At 28.9% G+C, this 13,420-nt stretch overlaps 4 protein-coding genes across 21 annotated transcripts in view; 2 read left to right on the forward strand and 2 right to left on the reverse strand.

Moving 5' to 3' along the window:
• The window catches only part of cac (calcium voltage-gated channel subunit cacophony), a 39,042-nt gene extending 32,668 nt beyond the window's left edge, over positions 1 to 6,374 (forward strand). For 14 of the 18 annotated variants that reach the window (XM_075823869.1, XM_075823870.1, XM_075823860.1 and 11 more), the window contains 4 exons: positions 1,295 to 2,113; positions 2,645 to 3,125; positions 3,182 to 3,552; positions 3,624 to 6,374. In XM_075823869.1, the coding sequence (XP_075679984.1) occupies positions 1,295 to 2,113; positions 2,645 to 3,125; positions 3,182 to 3,552; positions 3,624 to 5,399 (3,447 nt within the window). In that variant the 3' untranslated portion in view covers positions 5,400 to 6,374. Of the gene's footprint in view, positions 1 to 630; positions 750 to 869; positions 958 to 1,294; positions 2,114 to 2,644; positions 3,126 to 3,181; positions 3,553 to 3,623 lie in introns of all 18 variants that reach the window. The other 4 variants (XM_075823864.1, XM_075823861.1, XM_075823863.1 and 1 more) reach the window with 2 other exon arrangements.
• An 852-nt stretch (positions 6,375 to 7,226) lies between these two features.
• Positions 7,227 to 8,595, forward strand: LOC113799877 (uncharacterized). The gene is made up of 6 exons (XM_027350575.2): positions 7,227 to 7,384; positions 7,505 to 7,781; positions 7,848 to 7,953; positions 8,017 to 8,075; positions 8,148 to 8,215; positions 8,294 to 8,595. The coding sequence occupies exons 1-6, from the start codon at positions 7,364 to 7,366 to the stop codon at positions 8,435 to 8,437; spliced, it is 675 nt and encodes a 224-aa protein (XP_027206376.2). The 5' UTR covers positions 7,227 to 7,363; the 3' UTR covers positions 8,438 to 8,595.
• A 55-nt stretch (positions 8,596 to 8,650) lies between these two features.
• On the reverse strand, positions 8,651 to 10,320 carry LOC142646020 (uncharacterized). Its single transcript, XM_075823840.1, has 3 exons — positions 10,237 to 10,320; positions 8,792 to 9,295; positions 8,651 to 8,707 (listed from the first exon to the last, which is right to left on the reverse strand). The coding sequence occupies exons 1-3, from the start codon at positions 10,318 to 10,320 to the stop codon at positions 8,651 to 8,653; spliced, it is 645 nt and encodes a 214-aa protein (XP_075679955.1).
• A 972-nt stretch (positions 10,321 to 11,292) lies between these two features.
• LOC142646021 (uncharacterized) lies at positions 11,293 to 13,098 on the reverse strand. The gene is made up of 4 exons (XM_075823841.1): positions 13,068 to 13,098; positions 12,504 to 12,668; positions 11,583 to 12,355; positions 11,293 to 11,502 (listed from the first exon to the last, which is right to left on the reverse strand). The coding sequence occupies exons 1-4, from the start codon at positions 13,096 to 13,098 to the stop codon at positions 11,446 to 11,448; spliced, it is 1,026 nt and encodes a 341-aa protein (XP_075679956.1). The 3' UTR covers positions 11,293 to 11,445.
• Between the last annotated feature and the right edge of the window lie 322 nt (positions 13,099 to 13,420).

Here is a 13,420-nt window from a genome sequence, read left to right on the forward strand (position 1 = left end):
TTGATTTTCAATTATCACATTTTGCATGAATCGTTTAAATTCATTTCATTGATGATTGCATGATTCTTTGTTGTAATCACTCTTTCTCTCTCTCTCTCTTTTTTTAATCTATTTGATGATAAGCATGCCATGTCTTGTGCATCACTTACACACACACACATTTAGATAGTAATTATGTCCATTTTAAGATTAAAATCTTGAAATTAGCTTTTTTAATTGAATGTTTTTCAATATTTTTTATCCATCATAACTTAATTTTTTTTTTTTTGATCAATGAATGATTTTTGTCCAACCATAATATTGCTTGTTCGTTTATTTTGTTTCGTTTTGTCAAAATTCGGAAAAAAATCGAATCAAATCTTCATTTGCATCTTGTGAATTATGATGGACTAATCGATAATATTGATTGCTTGATTTCAAAAAATGAATTTGAATGTTTTGTCTTCGTCAATCGTCTTGCTCGTCTTGTCCATTGTCCATTCGTTGTTTATTTTTCTTTAAAAAATTCAACATCAAAAATTTCCAAAAAAAATAATTTTTCATCTTTAAATTGTTTTCCAATCTTTTTCTTTCTGGGGCTGTCATCGATTCAATTCGTAAAACTTTTTTTGAAAATCCAAAATATTACAGCGACCATCATTATTACAACGTTTAATGGGTGCCGTGCGTAATCAAAATCTACCACCTGAAGAACAAAATTTCGATGAAATGGGTATACATCCACGAAAAGGATCGCTTAAAGATCATAGGTATTTTTTTTAATTTAAAAATTATTTTTTAAATATTTTTTTTAATTTTTTAAAATTAAAAATACAAAAAAATTACAAGTTTTTTACTAATCTTTACTAATTTTCTTTTTATTTTAATAGCGAAGAAAATAAATTGGAAAAAACATTCAGCTTTATACGTCGTGGTTCAAGTCGTAAACATAAGGATAAACATTCAATTGATGATGAGGTTTGATGTTGATCCAATATTGTGAATGATTCTTTGATAAATTCGTTGATATTGTGATATTGTGATTGATCACTTGAGTCGAAATAGTCGATTGGAAAAAGCTTGGAAAATTTTACCTGTGATTTTTTTTGCCCACCGGGTTAAACGAATGAAAGCTGTTCCCACCCGCCCATGTTCAATTGACCCCCACCAACACACCTATTTACACCCATGCACACACCCACCAATCAGTCATAGTGTCGCCCCTGGAAAAATATATTGTCAAATATGCACTTTATTATTTGAAAATTGTCAAAAAACAAAAAATTGTTTGTTGAACAAAATTATCTTACATTAGGAATTTGAATTGGTTCCAAGGTATCATCGTCAGGCATCATTACGTTTAACTAATCAAAATGATAATCAAAATATTGAACAACCGATTCGTAAAGATTATCTACATATTGTTATTGATAATAATGGTGGTGGTGGTGGGAATGGTACAAGTGGTAGTTATCTTAGTGTTAATAGTGGAAATAATAAAGCACGAAGATCAAGTTCAATTGTACATGCTATCGTACATGATCGTTTACGTAAAGATCAACATATTGTTAAAATACAACAACCAACAACATCATCATCATTTTTAATGGTTATTCAACAACAACAACAACCAAAACAACAACAACAACAACAACAACAATCACCTGGTTCATCACAGATATCGATATTATCATCAACATCATCCGTACAATCAACTAAAACAGGAACAGGATTAAAAATATTACCATTTAAAAAATTTTCAATAAAAAAATCATCAACACCAGCAACAACAACAAATAATAATAATAATTTACCTTTTGTTGTTGTTGATGATTCTAATCAACAACAACAACAACAACAATCGAAACAACAAAAACAACAATTTGATGATGACAACAACAATGGAAAAAAATATGATTTTATTTTGATGCAAACCATTAGTTCGAATCAGAATGGTGATCAAAATCAATTGCCGCATCAACCATTACCGCATCAAACTCAAATTAAAGTCGATGATGTTAATGATGATGATTTAATCAAATCAGATCATAGTAGTTCAAATAAAACTACCTGTGAAACTGATGATGATGTTGATGATGATCGAAGTAACGATAATAAAGATGTTGATGATGATGTGAGTTATTTTCTTCTGCCCAAAAAAAAAAAAAAATAAGCTTTTTTCCTTGATGCTAATGAAACATGCAAAAAAAAACACAAAAAAATCAAAACCAATCAACCAAAACAAACATATCATATTTTGCTTCAAGCCACCCACCTCCTATCTCATATACACGCCCACATAAAAACGCCCACACGTAATCCACTTGTATTAAATGTTTTGCTTTAATAACTTTTTTTATATGTAAATAATATTATGAAATTTGTTAACAAAAAGATGTGTGAGTGATGTGTGTGTGTGTTGCACAAGTTCCAAGCTTATCTCTCTCTCTCTCTCTCTCTCTCTTATCTTTCTTAATCTAAATCTCTTATCTTTGTCCTTTATTTTTGCTTTTTCTGCAATGCTTTTCAGATGATCAGATAATCTGATAATCTGATTCTGATGCAAACAAAAAAAAATTTAATGAAAAAAATTTGTTTTACAAGAATTTTACCAAAAAAATTAAGAAATTATTCGAAAAAACTAATAACTGTCATTCAAAAATAGGAAGCTGGTGTTGTTAGTGCATTGGCACATTTATCAACACATTTACATCCAGATCATTTATCATCAAGAAGATCATCATTTCGTCGGAGACGTTCACGTTCACGTTCACCATCCGTTCATCCACAACGGCCACAATCACCATCAACAACACAAGCATATACTGAAGATGATGAACAACATAAATCACAACAACAATCGAAAACAATAACAACAACAACAACATCGATAACAACAACAACAACAAGTGGTGATCAAATGATAACAACAACGGCAACAACAACAACAATTCCTGTTTGCACAACAGAACAAGATCATCATCAACAACAACAACAACAACAATTTGATGAATATGGTCGACAACAACAACAACAACAACAACATTCACCATCAAAATTACCCGATCAACTTGGTTTTGCTGATACTGTATCGGATTTAGTTGGAATTGTTAAATATGAAACATCACGTAAAGGTCGCGCTAAATGTAAATATCGATCAAAAATCAATCAATTTGATTAACTAACTTTGATTTTTTCTTAGCTAAAATTCGTACAACAAATGAAGAATTTAGTTCACCAACATTACCGGCTACTGGTGCTGGTATAGGTGGCGTTGGTGGTTTAGTAAGACATGGTAGTCATCATCGTCGTTCATCATCATATCGTTATCGTGAACCATGGCGTGGCCCAAGGCCAGAAGATCAAGGACCAAGTGAACCATTATTTCATTATCCGCATTCAAAACAATATTATATGCAAAGATTACGACAAGCACAAGAAATTAATGGTGGTGGTGTTGATGGTGATTTTTTTATTGGACAACCAAGTCCATCAAGTTCATTAGAATATCGTTCACATAGTTCAAGGATGGATTTAGATCGACCAAGTCGTAGTCCTAGTCCACATCCATTGGTAAATTATCATTTGATTGATCAAGGATGCAAATCTATTTAATGAAATCTGTTACTTTTCTCTTGATCCAGGATCCAACAAAAACTGAATATTATGGAACAACAAAATTAGAACAACGATCACGTTCACCAAGTCCATCAACACAAATTCAACAACAACAACAACAACAACAGCAACAACAACAACAACAACAACAATCATCATCATCATCATCAATACCATTTCAATTACAGTTACGTCGTTTTCCGGGAAGATTTTTAAATGGTGCAAAACGTCGTTTATTACCAACAACACCGGGAAATTTGCCAAAAAATTTAACCGATCCATCTGTTCAAATTAATTTCCCGTTAGTATCACATTCACCAACCATTCCTAGTCGTACACCAGCTACAATAAATTTTCCAAAATTAAATGCATCGCCAACACATTTTTCAAAAACATCGGGAGCTTTTATTCTGGATCCAGAACAACAACAACAACAACAACAATTGCAACAACAACAACAACAACAAATGGCCATGCAAGCAATGATGATGGATCCTTCTCAACAACAAATGCAGCAACAGCAACAACAACAAATCGATCCATATCAAATGGCTCAACAACAACAACAACAATTCGTCCAACAACAACAATCAGAACAGACTCAACAACAACAACAACCACAGCAAACACAATCAATTGGAGCAAGTTTATCATCATTATTGGCACCATTACGTATGTTTAGCAGTCGAAGTAGCGTTTTACAACGTCAACAACAACAACAACAGCCGCAACAACAACAACAACAAGCAACTGTTGTTTGTCCAATAACCCAACAACCTCAACAACAACAACAACAACAATTTCCTATTATTCAACAACAACAACAACCACAGCCAATGTTAAATCAACAACAAACGATTCCAGGTTCAACAATAATGATAAAACGTGGTCTTCCACAACCACCTGGATCAAGTTTATTATTAACACAACAGCCTACATTAGAAACATGGCCAGAAGAAGATACAACAACAACAACAACAGCAAATATCACTGCCACAATACATGGTCATCATCATCAACAACAACAACAACAACAACATTCAACACAGCCAAGTACCTCATATCAACCGATAATATCCGGTTATTCGGATGAAAATCTTCTTGGTACTGGTACATCAGCTACTACTGCTAGTACTAGTCGATTATTACCATCAACATCAATTACACATCAACAACAACAACAATCATTATTGTTGGAACAACAACAAAGACGTCGTGATCGTATGAAACATTTTCGTTCATCAACATGGACTGATGATCGTCATCATCAGCTTGATGATAATAATAATAGCTATGGAATGACTGTACCACCCGCAAGTGGATTACGTCGTCGTCAACAGCCAATGATACCAAAATCGCATCATCATCATCATCATATCAAACGTCCATCAAGTGCCGGTGTATTGATGTCAACCGCTGCAGCAGCAGCAGCAGCAGCCGCATCCACATCTTCATCATCCGCAATGACCAAACTACCAAGACGTAAATTATTTATGCAATCTGCATCAATATCATCATGGCCATATCAACAGCAACAATCAACATCGACGACAAGTCGTCGAATTACACCACCAATACCACGTGCACGTAGACGTGTACCATTACATCAATTATCATTTCATTCGGATGGTGCTGTTACAGGTGGTGGTCGATCATCTGATCATTATTATCGTTCATCACATCATCATCATTATTTAACATCAAGTTTACGTGATTCATATGCTATTGGTAGCGGTGATGGTGATGATGGCGACGATGACGACGACGATGACGATGATGATGATGATGAAGATTGGTGTTGAATTTAGTGTTGGAATTTTTTTCTTTTTTTTTTTGTTAAAAATTTTCTATCCAATTCGCCATAACTCGCCACATTAAACAAAACAAAGCGAAAAATTCTAGGTTTACAAAAAAACTTTCTTAAAAACTTTTTTTTTCAAAAAATTCTCATCATTTTTTTTGTACTGTAATCCTTCCTTCCCTATTTTTTTTTTTCATTTGCATTCTTGCATTCTTCATTTGCATTCTTGCATTCTTTCTTCTGCTTTTTGATATGTGAACAATTTTTTTTTCTGTTTGTTTCTTTTTGTATCGTTACCACTTATTGATTTGTTAACACAGAATTTCTAAAATGTACAAAAAAACTTCTTGTCTAATTACACACATTATCTAAACATTTGAATGAATAAATATATCCCTCCAAATATCCCTTATTACAAAACATTGATGATAATGATAAATAATTAACACTTTCACACTTTCACATTAACACTTTAACACTTTGACACACTCGAAAATCTCGAGGCCTTAATCTGAAAAAAAAAAAAAAATTCTTTCGTGTTTTTCGCTTCTTTTTTTGGATTAATCATATACATCATACCTACATATTTACACTTTTCTTATATATGCAATGTTCTAATTGTCTTTTGATTTACATTTTTTTCTTTTCTTCTTGAAACACTTCTGAATCTGGAATTTTCCAAAATTGTTTTTTCTTTTTCAATCATCATTCAAATATAATTGTCAGAAATTTTTTCGTAAATTAATTTTTCCCCGGAAACTTTCCCATGATATATTTGTTTTCAAATATTGTTATTATTATTATTATTATTGATCATATCTGTTTTGTTTTGTTTTCATGTTGAATTTCCGTAATAAAACTCATACACACACACACAACCGAAAGGCAGAATAATCACACAGAATCCATAGTCTGATATTAAACAACAACAATATGAATTTTACTTTCAGAAAAAATAAACCGGAATTTGTTTTGTTTTGTTTTTGTTTTCAATTTTACAAATAAAATTTAAAAAAAAAAAATTGAAATTTTAATTTAAAAACGTTGTGACATAAACCATCGCTTTGAAAGAAAAATGAAGGTTAAGGTTGAATAGAGTGTTATTTATGGGAAAAAAAATGACATACGGATGATTATGATGGGAAATGGAAATTCATTATGTACTCGGAAAATGGAAATTTTATGAATGAAATTTTAGCTTTCAAGGTTACATCAAAGGTGGTTGGTTGGTTTTCCCCCCATAGAAAATCCATCCATATGTTGATCACGTGTTCATTTCAAAGAAAAATTATTTAATTTGAAATATTTACTTCCATAAATAACAACCGACCGTACTCAAGATTTCCGTCGTTGGTATATTTAGAGAATGAGGTATATAAAGAGAGAGAGAGAGGAAACAGGATTTATGGATCAAAAAACACATGAGTAATACTTTTGTTTGTTTGTTTGTTTGTTATATTAAATCTATTTTTGATAAAATGAAATTATAACGATGACAAGAAAGTGTATTAGTGGAAAACTAATAGAAAAAAACAAAAGCAAAATTACGAATATGATATTTCAAGGCAAATGAAACTTTCAAGAAACTTTATCTTTCTCTTTTGCATCAGATCCAAAAGGAAATAACAACGGCGACTACTATATATTACCTTTGAAACAACAACAACAATAATAAGATTTTCTCATTTTCTTTTAACACCTTTTATCATCATCAGTAGTATATTTATTTCCTGGATGTAATAATAATTTTGTTATTGTCACTTCTCTTGGTCAATACATAAATTCTATATAAATACAGGTGGCACCAGGTAGCAAAAACTAAAAAACTTTATTTTGATTTTTCTTTAAAACTTTTCTTTTTGTATATAAAATTAGCCAAATTAGCAAAAATCTATCCTGATTAGATTTGAAGCCAAATTTGAAGAAGAAGAAGAAGAAAAAACAAAAACAAAAATTTTTTCAAAAATGAAATATTTATTCAGTGCTGTAAGTGTTAAGTGTTTTTTTCGTGATTGTGAATATGTTTTTTTTTGTTGTGTTAATTAATTGATTGATTATCGATTGACATCATCGACTTTTTCGTTTTCGTTTTGTTTGTTTTGGTAGGTTTTATTCATTGTTTTGATTGTTGCCATCAATGCACAACAAGCTGATGATGATTTAGCTGTTGCTGAATCAGCTGGTGGTGGTGCAATTGCTGGTGGTGCTGCTGGTGCTGGTGCTAAAGGTGGTAAAGCTGGTGCGGCTGGTTTTGCTGCTGGTGGTAAAGCTGGTGCAGCCGGTTTTGCTGCTGGTGGTAAAAAAGGTGGATTTGCTACCGGTGCTGCTGCTGGAGCGGCTGGTGGTGCTAAAGCTGGTAAAGCTGGTGCAGCTGGTGCTGCTGGTAAGTTTACCTATAGGTTTTTAATTGAAAATTTTAATTGATTAAAAATTTTATTCAATAATATAGGTGCTGCATTTAAAAAAGGTTTCAAAAAAGGAAAATTCGGTAAAATGGGTGCTGCAGGTTTCAATAAAAAATTCGGTGCAGTCAAAACATTTGGAATGGCACAAGGGTAAATGGAAAGGGTTAATTTTGAATTTGAAAAATTCATTCGAAATTCATTTGAAATTTTTAGATTTAAATTCGGTAAAATGGGTGGTGCATTTGCAGCTGGTGGCGCTGCTGGTGCCGCAGGTAAATTCTGTGATTGATTCGATTTACCTGCGATTTGATCTAATAATGTTTGATTGATTTTTGTTTTCACAGGTAAAAAAGGTGGTAAATTTGCTGCCGGTGGTGCTGCTGGATTCAAAAAAGGTGGCAAAGCTGCTAAGGTAATTTTTTTTTGTTTGAGATTTTTTGTATGAAATTCTTCAATTTTTTTACTCCCGCTTATTTTCCGCTTAATCTAGGCTGGTTATGGTGCTGTTGGTGGTGCTAAAGGTGGTAAAGCAGGTAAAGCTGCTGCTGCTGCTGGTTTTAAAAAAGGTGGTGCTGCTGGTGCTGCATTCAAAGCTGGAAAAGCTGGCAAATCTGGTGGTGGTATATTTGGTTAGAAATATTGATAAATCATCCTTTTTATTTCGACAAACCTAAAATCGCAGAAGGATTATTTTTTATTTGAAAAAAGTTTATAAATTTTTTATAAATTTGAATTTTGTAACTGGAAAGAATGAATTAAAAATGACAACAATAAACCTGTTGAAATATTTGATTTCAATATCGATCGATCGATTTCCAATCTACCAATCAGTCGTTATTTGATATTTTCAATTTAATAATCGTGCAAAAATAAGAAAGAAAAATGTACTGATATTATGAAATATCTGTATTATGAGAAGGAAAAAAAGTATAGAGAAAAATATATGATAATTTTTGCTTTAAAAATTATTATAATAAAAAAATCTTACATAAATATATGTATTCCATGTAATTACATAATCATTGGTTAATGAAAATCCTGAATCTTGATAATGATTTTCAATTTCAATCAATAATTTCAATTTTTCATTCCATAATAATATTCTAGATAAACGATAAAATGTTTTACGATTCCATCGGTTAAATTGACGATTATTATCGGATACTTTTGATGATGTAAATGTTAATAATAACATTAATGATGAATGTGTTGTAAATAATAGATAATAAAGCGGTAAATATTGATTTGGTAATGATGTTAAAAATATAACATATATTAGATATGTACATAATAATGTATAACTAATTAAAAGTATTGTCAACAGTCGTTTTGTTTGTTCATTAAGTTTTTGTAGATTTTTTCGTTGAAATCGACTAAATAATAATCGTATTCGATAATATTTTCTTAATAATATTATTGATTTATTTTGACGACAATATTGTAATGAATAAATATTATTTGTTACCGTTTTCATACGATTTTGTAATTGTTTTTGTTTCAATTATTTCAATTCTAGATTCTTTATATTCTGTTTTTTTCGGTTGAAAATCAATAAATAAAAAGATAAAATAAAAGAAATTACAGGTGAACATAATCATCATTATTATTATCATCATATGCATGACATTTATTTATTTTGTAGATCAAACAACATATCAACTGAAAAGTTGTGTGTGTGTGAAATAAAAATATTCTTTACATCTGTGAAATTGAAAAATTGAATGAAATTTCATTGCCCTTGTCAACAATAGAGAGAAAAAAAAAAATCAATATGTATGTTTTGAAAGTTAACATAGATATTTTGAATACCAGATATTTTAATCAAATAATCTTGCAAAAATAAGAAAGAAAAATGTACTTATATTATGGAATATCTGTATTATGAGAAGAGAAAAAAGTATAATTAAAAACGTATTGGTAATTTGTAATTACAAAATTGTAAAAAAAAAATCTTACATAAATATATGCATTCCATGTAATAACATAATCATTGGTTAAAGAAAACCCTGAATCTTGATAATGATTTTCAATTTCAATCAATAATTTCAATTTTTCTTTCCATAATAATAATCTGGATAATTGATAAAATGTTTTACGATTCCATTGATCAAATTGATAATTATTACCGGATACTTTTGCGGCTGTAAATGTTAATAATAACATTAATGATAAATGTGTTGTAAATAATAGATAATAAAGCGGTAAATATTGATTTGGTAATGATGTTAAAAATATAACATATATCAGATAGGTACATAATAATGTATAACTTATTAATAATATTGTCAACAGTCGTTTTGTTTGTTCATCAAGTTTTTGTAGATTTTTTCGTTGAAATCGACTAAATAATAATCGTATTCGATAATATTTTCTTAATAATATTATTGATTTATTTGTACGACAATCTTGTAGTGAATAAATATTATTTGTTACCGTTTTCATACGATTTTGTAATTGTTTTTGTTTGATATCAATAAAACGATGTACAATCATTAATATACCGGGTGTAAAATGCATTGTTAAATTTGTATACAAACCCCATAGCTGAAAACCAAAAAACCATACAAATACAAGGATATTATTATTATCATTTAATAAATTTCTTTCGATTAATTGAAAATATTGACCGGTTGATGCAAATATTTGACAAATATATATGAATGTTGCTAACATTGATAATAATCGATTTTGATATTGTTTTAATTTAATCATTTCATTTTGATTAAAACCTATGGGGGTAAAGAAACGATAATTGTTGGGGTTTTTCAAAAAAAAAAAAAAATTCACTCAGAAAATGAAACTTATTTACCAAAATATTTTCGATTTTGTTCATTCATATCCAATATTGAAAGATAGATAAATTTTTGAAGATAATTTTGACCTAAACCATACATTGATATTGATATTATAACACCAGACCAAACAACAACCATAGCAGCTGTATAGATTTCTGATTCAGGTGGATAAAATTTTATAACCAACCAGAATTGATATTGGTTACACCAATCTGGATAGCGAATATAATAACCCCATGTTATACCGACAAATAATGCCAATAATGATGGAAACCAATTATGCCAAAATGTTCGATGAATAATGATTATTTTTTGATGATGATCATCATCAGTAACTGTATCGATTATCGATTGATCATTATAATATTGACGAATTTGATTACGATAATATGGTACCAGCCATATTGTTTCGGAAATTTTTCGATGAATTTTTTCAATTATTTCAATAGAATTTTGATTGAAATTTTCCATTTTTTTCAATTCAAAAATACACACGCACACAAGGAACTAAAGAACTGGAAAAGAAATGGAAAAGAAATTCTAGATTCTTTATATTCTGTTTTTTTTCGGTTGAAAATCAATAAATAAAAAGAATAAAATAAAAGAAATTACAGGTGAACATAATCATCATTATTATTATCATCATATGCATGACATTTATTTATTTTGTAGATCAAACAACAGATCAACTGAAAAGTTGTGTGTGTGTGAAATAAAAATATTCTTTACATCTGTGAAATTGAAAAATTGAATGAAATTTCATTGCCCTTGTCAACAATAGAGAGAAAAAAAAAAATCAATATGTATGTTTTGAAAGTTAACATAGATATTTTGAATACCAGATATTTTAATCAAATAATCTTGCAAAAATAAGAAAGAAAAATGTACTTATATTATGGAATATCTGTATTATGAGAAGAGAAAAAAGTATAATTAAAAACGTATTGGTAATTTGTAATTACAAAATTGTAAAAAAAATCTTACATAAATATATGCATTCCATGTAATAACATAATCATTGGTTAAAGAAAATCCTGAATCTTGATAATGATTTTCAATTTCAATCAATAATTTCAATTTTCCTTTCCATAATAATAATCTGGATAATTGATAAAATGTTTTACGATTCCATTGATCAAATTGATAATTATTACCGGATACTTTTGCGGCTGTAAATGTTAATAATAACATTAATGATGAATGTGTTGTAAATAATAGATAATAAAGCGGTAAATATTGATTTGGTAATGATGTTAAAAATATAACATATATCAGATAGGTACATAATAATGTATAACTTATTAATAATATTGTCAACAGTCGTTTTGTTTGTTCATCAAGTTTTTGTAGATTTTTTCGTTGAAATCTACTGAATAATAATCGTATTCGATAATATTTTCTTAATAATATTATTGATTTATTTGTACGACAATATTGTAATGAATAAATATTATTTGTTACCGTTTTCATACGATTTTGTAATTGTTTTTGTTTGATTTCAATAAAACGATGTACAATCATTAATATACCGGGTGTAAAATGCATTGTTGAACTTGTATACAAACCCCATAGCTGAAAACCAAAAAACCATACAAATACAAGGATATTATTATTATCATTCAATAAATTTCGTTCGATTAATTGAAAATATTGACCGGTTGATGCAAATATTGTACAAATATAAATGAATGATGCTAACATTGATAATAATCGATTTTGATATTGTTTTAATTTAATCATTTCATTTTGATTGAAACCTATTGGGGTAAAGAAACGATAATTGTTTGGTTTTTTCAAAAAAAATTTCACTCAGAAAATGAAACTTGCCAAAATATTTTCGATTTTGTTCATTCATATCCAATATTGAAAGATAGATAAATTCTTGAAGATAATTTTGACCTAAACCATATAATGCTGTTGATATTATAACACCAGACCAAACAACAACCATAGCAGCTGTATAGATTCCTGATTCAGGTGGATAAAATTTTATAACCAACCAGAATTGATATCGATTACACCAATCTGGATAGCGAATATAATAACCCCATGTTATACCAACAAATAATGCTAATATTGATGGAAACCAATTATGCCAAAATGTTCGATGAACAATGATAATAATTTTTTGATGATGATCATGATCATCTGTATCGATTATCGATTGATCATTATAATATTGACGAATTTGATTACGATAATATGGTAATAACCATATTGTTTCGGAAATTTTCTTATGAATTTTTTCAATAATTTTAATAAAATTTTTGAAAATTATATTCATTTTTATCATTCGTTAGGTGTTTTTTTTTTTTTAATTTGTATTCAAAATTTCAAATATTACAAATTTTGTATTTCATTCAAATGAATTGAAATGCAAAATGAACAAAAATCCAGAAATAAGTGAATAATGTCAATATTTTTCTGAAATTTAATTTAATTAAAAAGAAAAAGTATTTTTTGATTAACGAAAAAAATCAAAATCTCCCGGGACAACCATTTTGAAAGAAATGATCAACAATCAAAAATGATTGTTAAATGTTTTCTGGATGAATAGAAAAAAAAACAGCAAGGTAAATATTTTTACAGAAAAAAAAAATTTCATTAACAAAAAATTATAAAAACAAAAAAAAACAAGAAAATTCAAACAAAAACAAAACAAAATCCATTTTATATATCGATTTGTAATTTATATAAAAAAAAATTTCATTTTTCTTCCCAAGAAAAAAAAAATTTACAAAATCTTTACAAAAACAAAATATTTTAATTATCAATTTCTTTTTTTTATCAATCAAAAAAAAAAAAATGCTTTTCAATGTTTC

This window comes from Dermatophagoides pteronyssinus, unplaced genomic scaffold, assembly GCF_027571235.1.
Source record: "Dermatophagoides pteronyssinus isolate colony J.1.1.1.1 unplaced genomic scaffold, Derpt_VIB-CSIC_2022.12 sq0038, whole genome shotgun sequence".
NCBI classification, from domain to species: Eukaryota; Metazoa; Arthropoda; class Arachnida; order Sarcoptiformes; family Pyroglyphidae; genus Dermatophagoides; species Dermatophagoides pteronyssinus.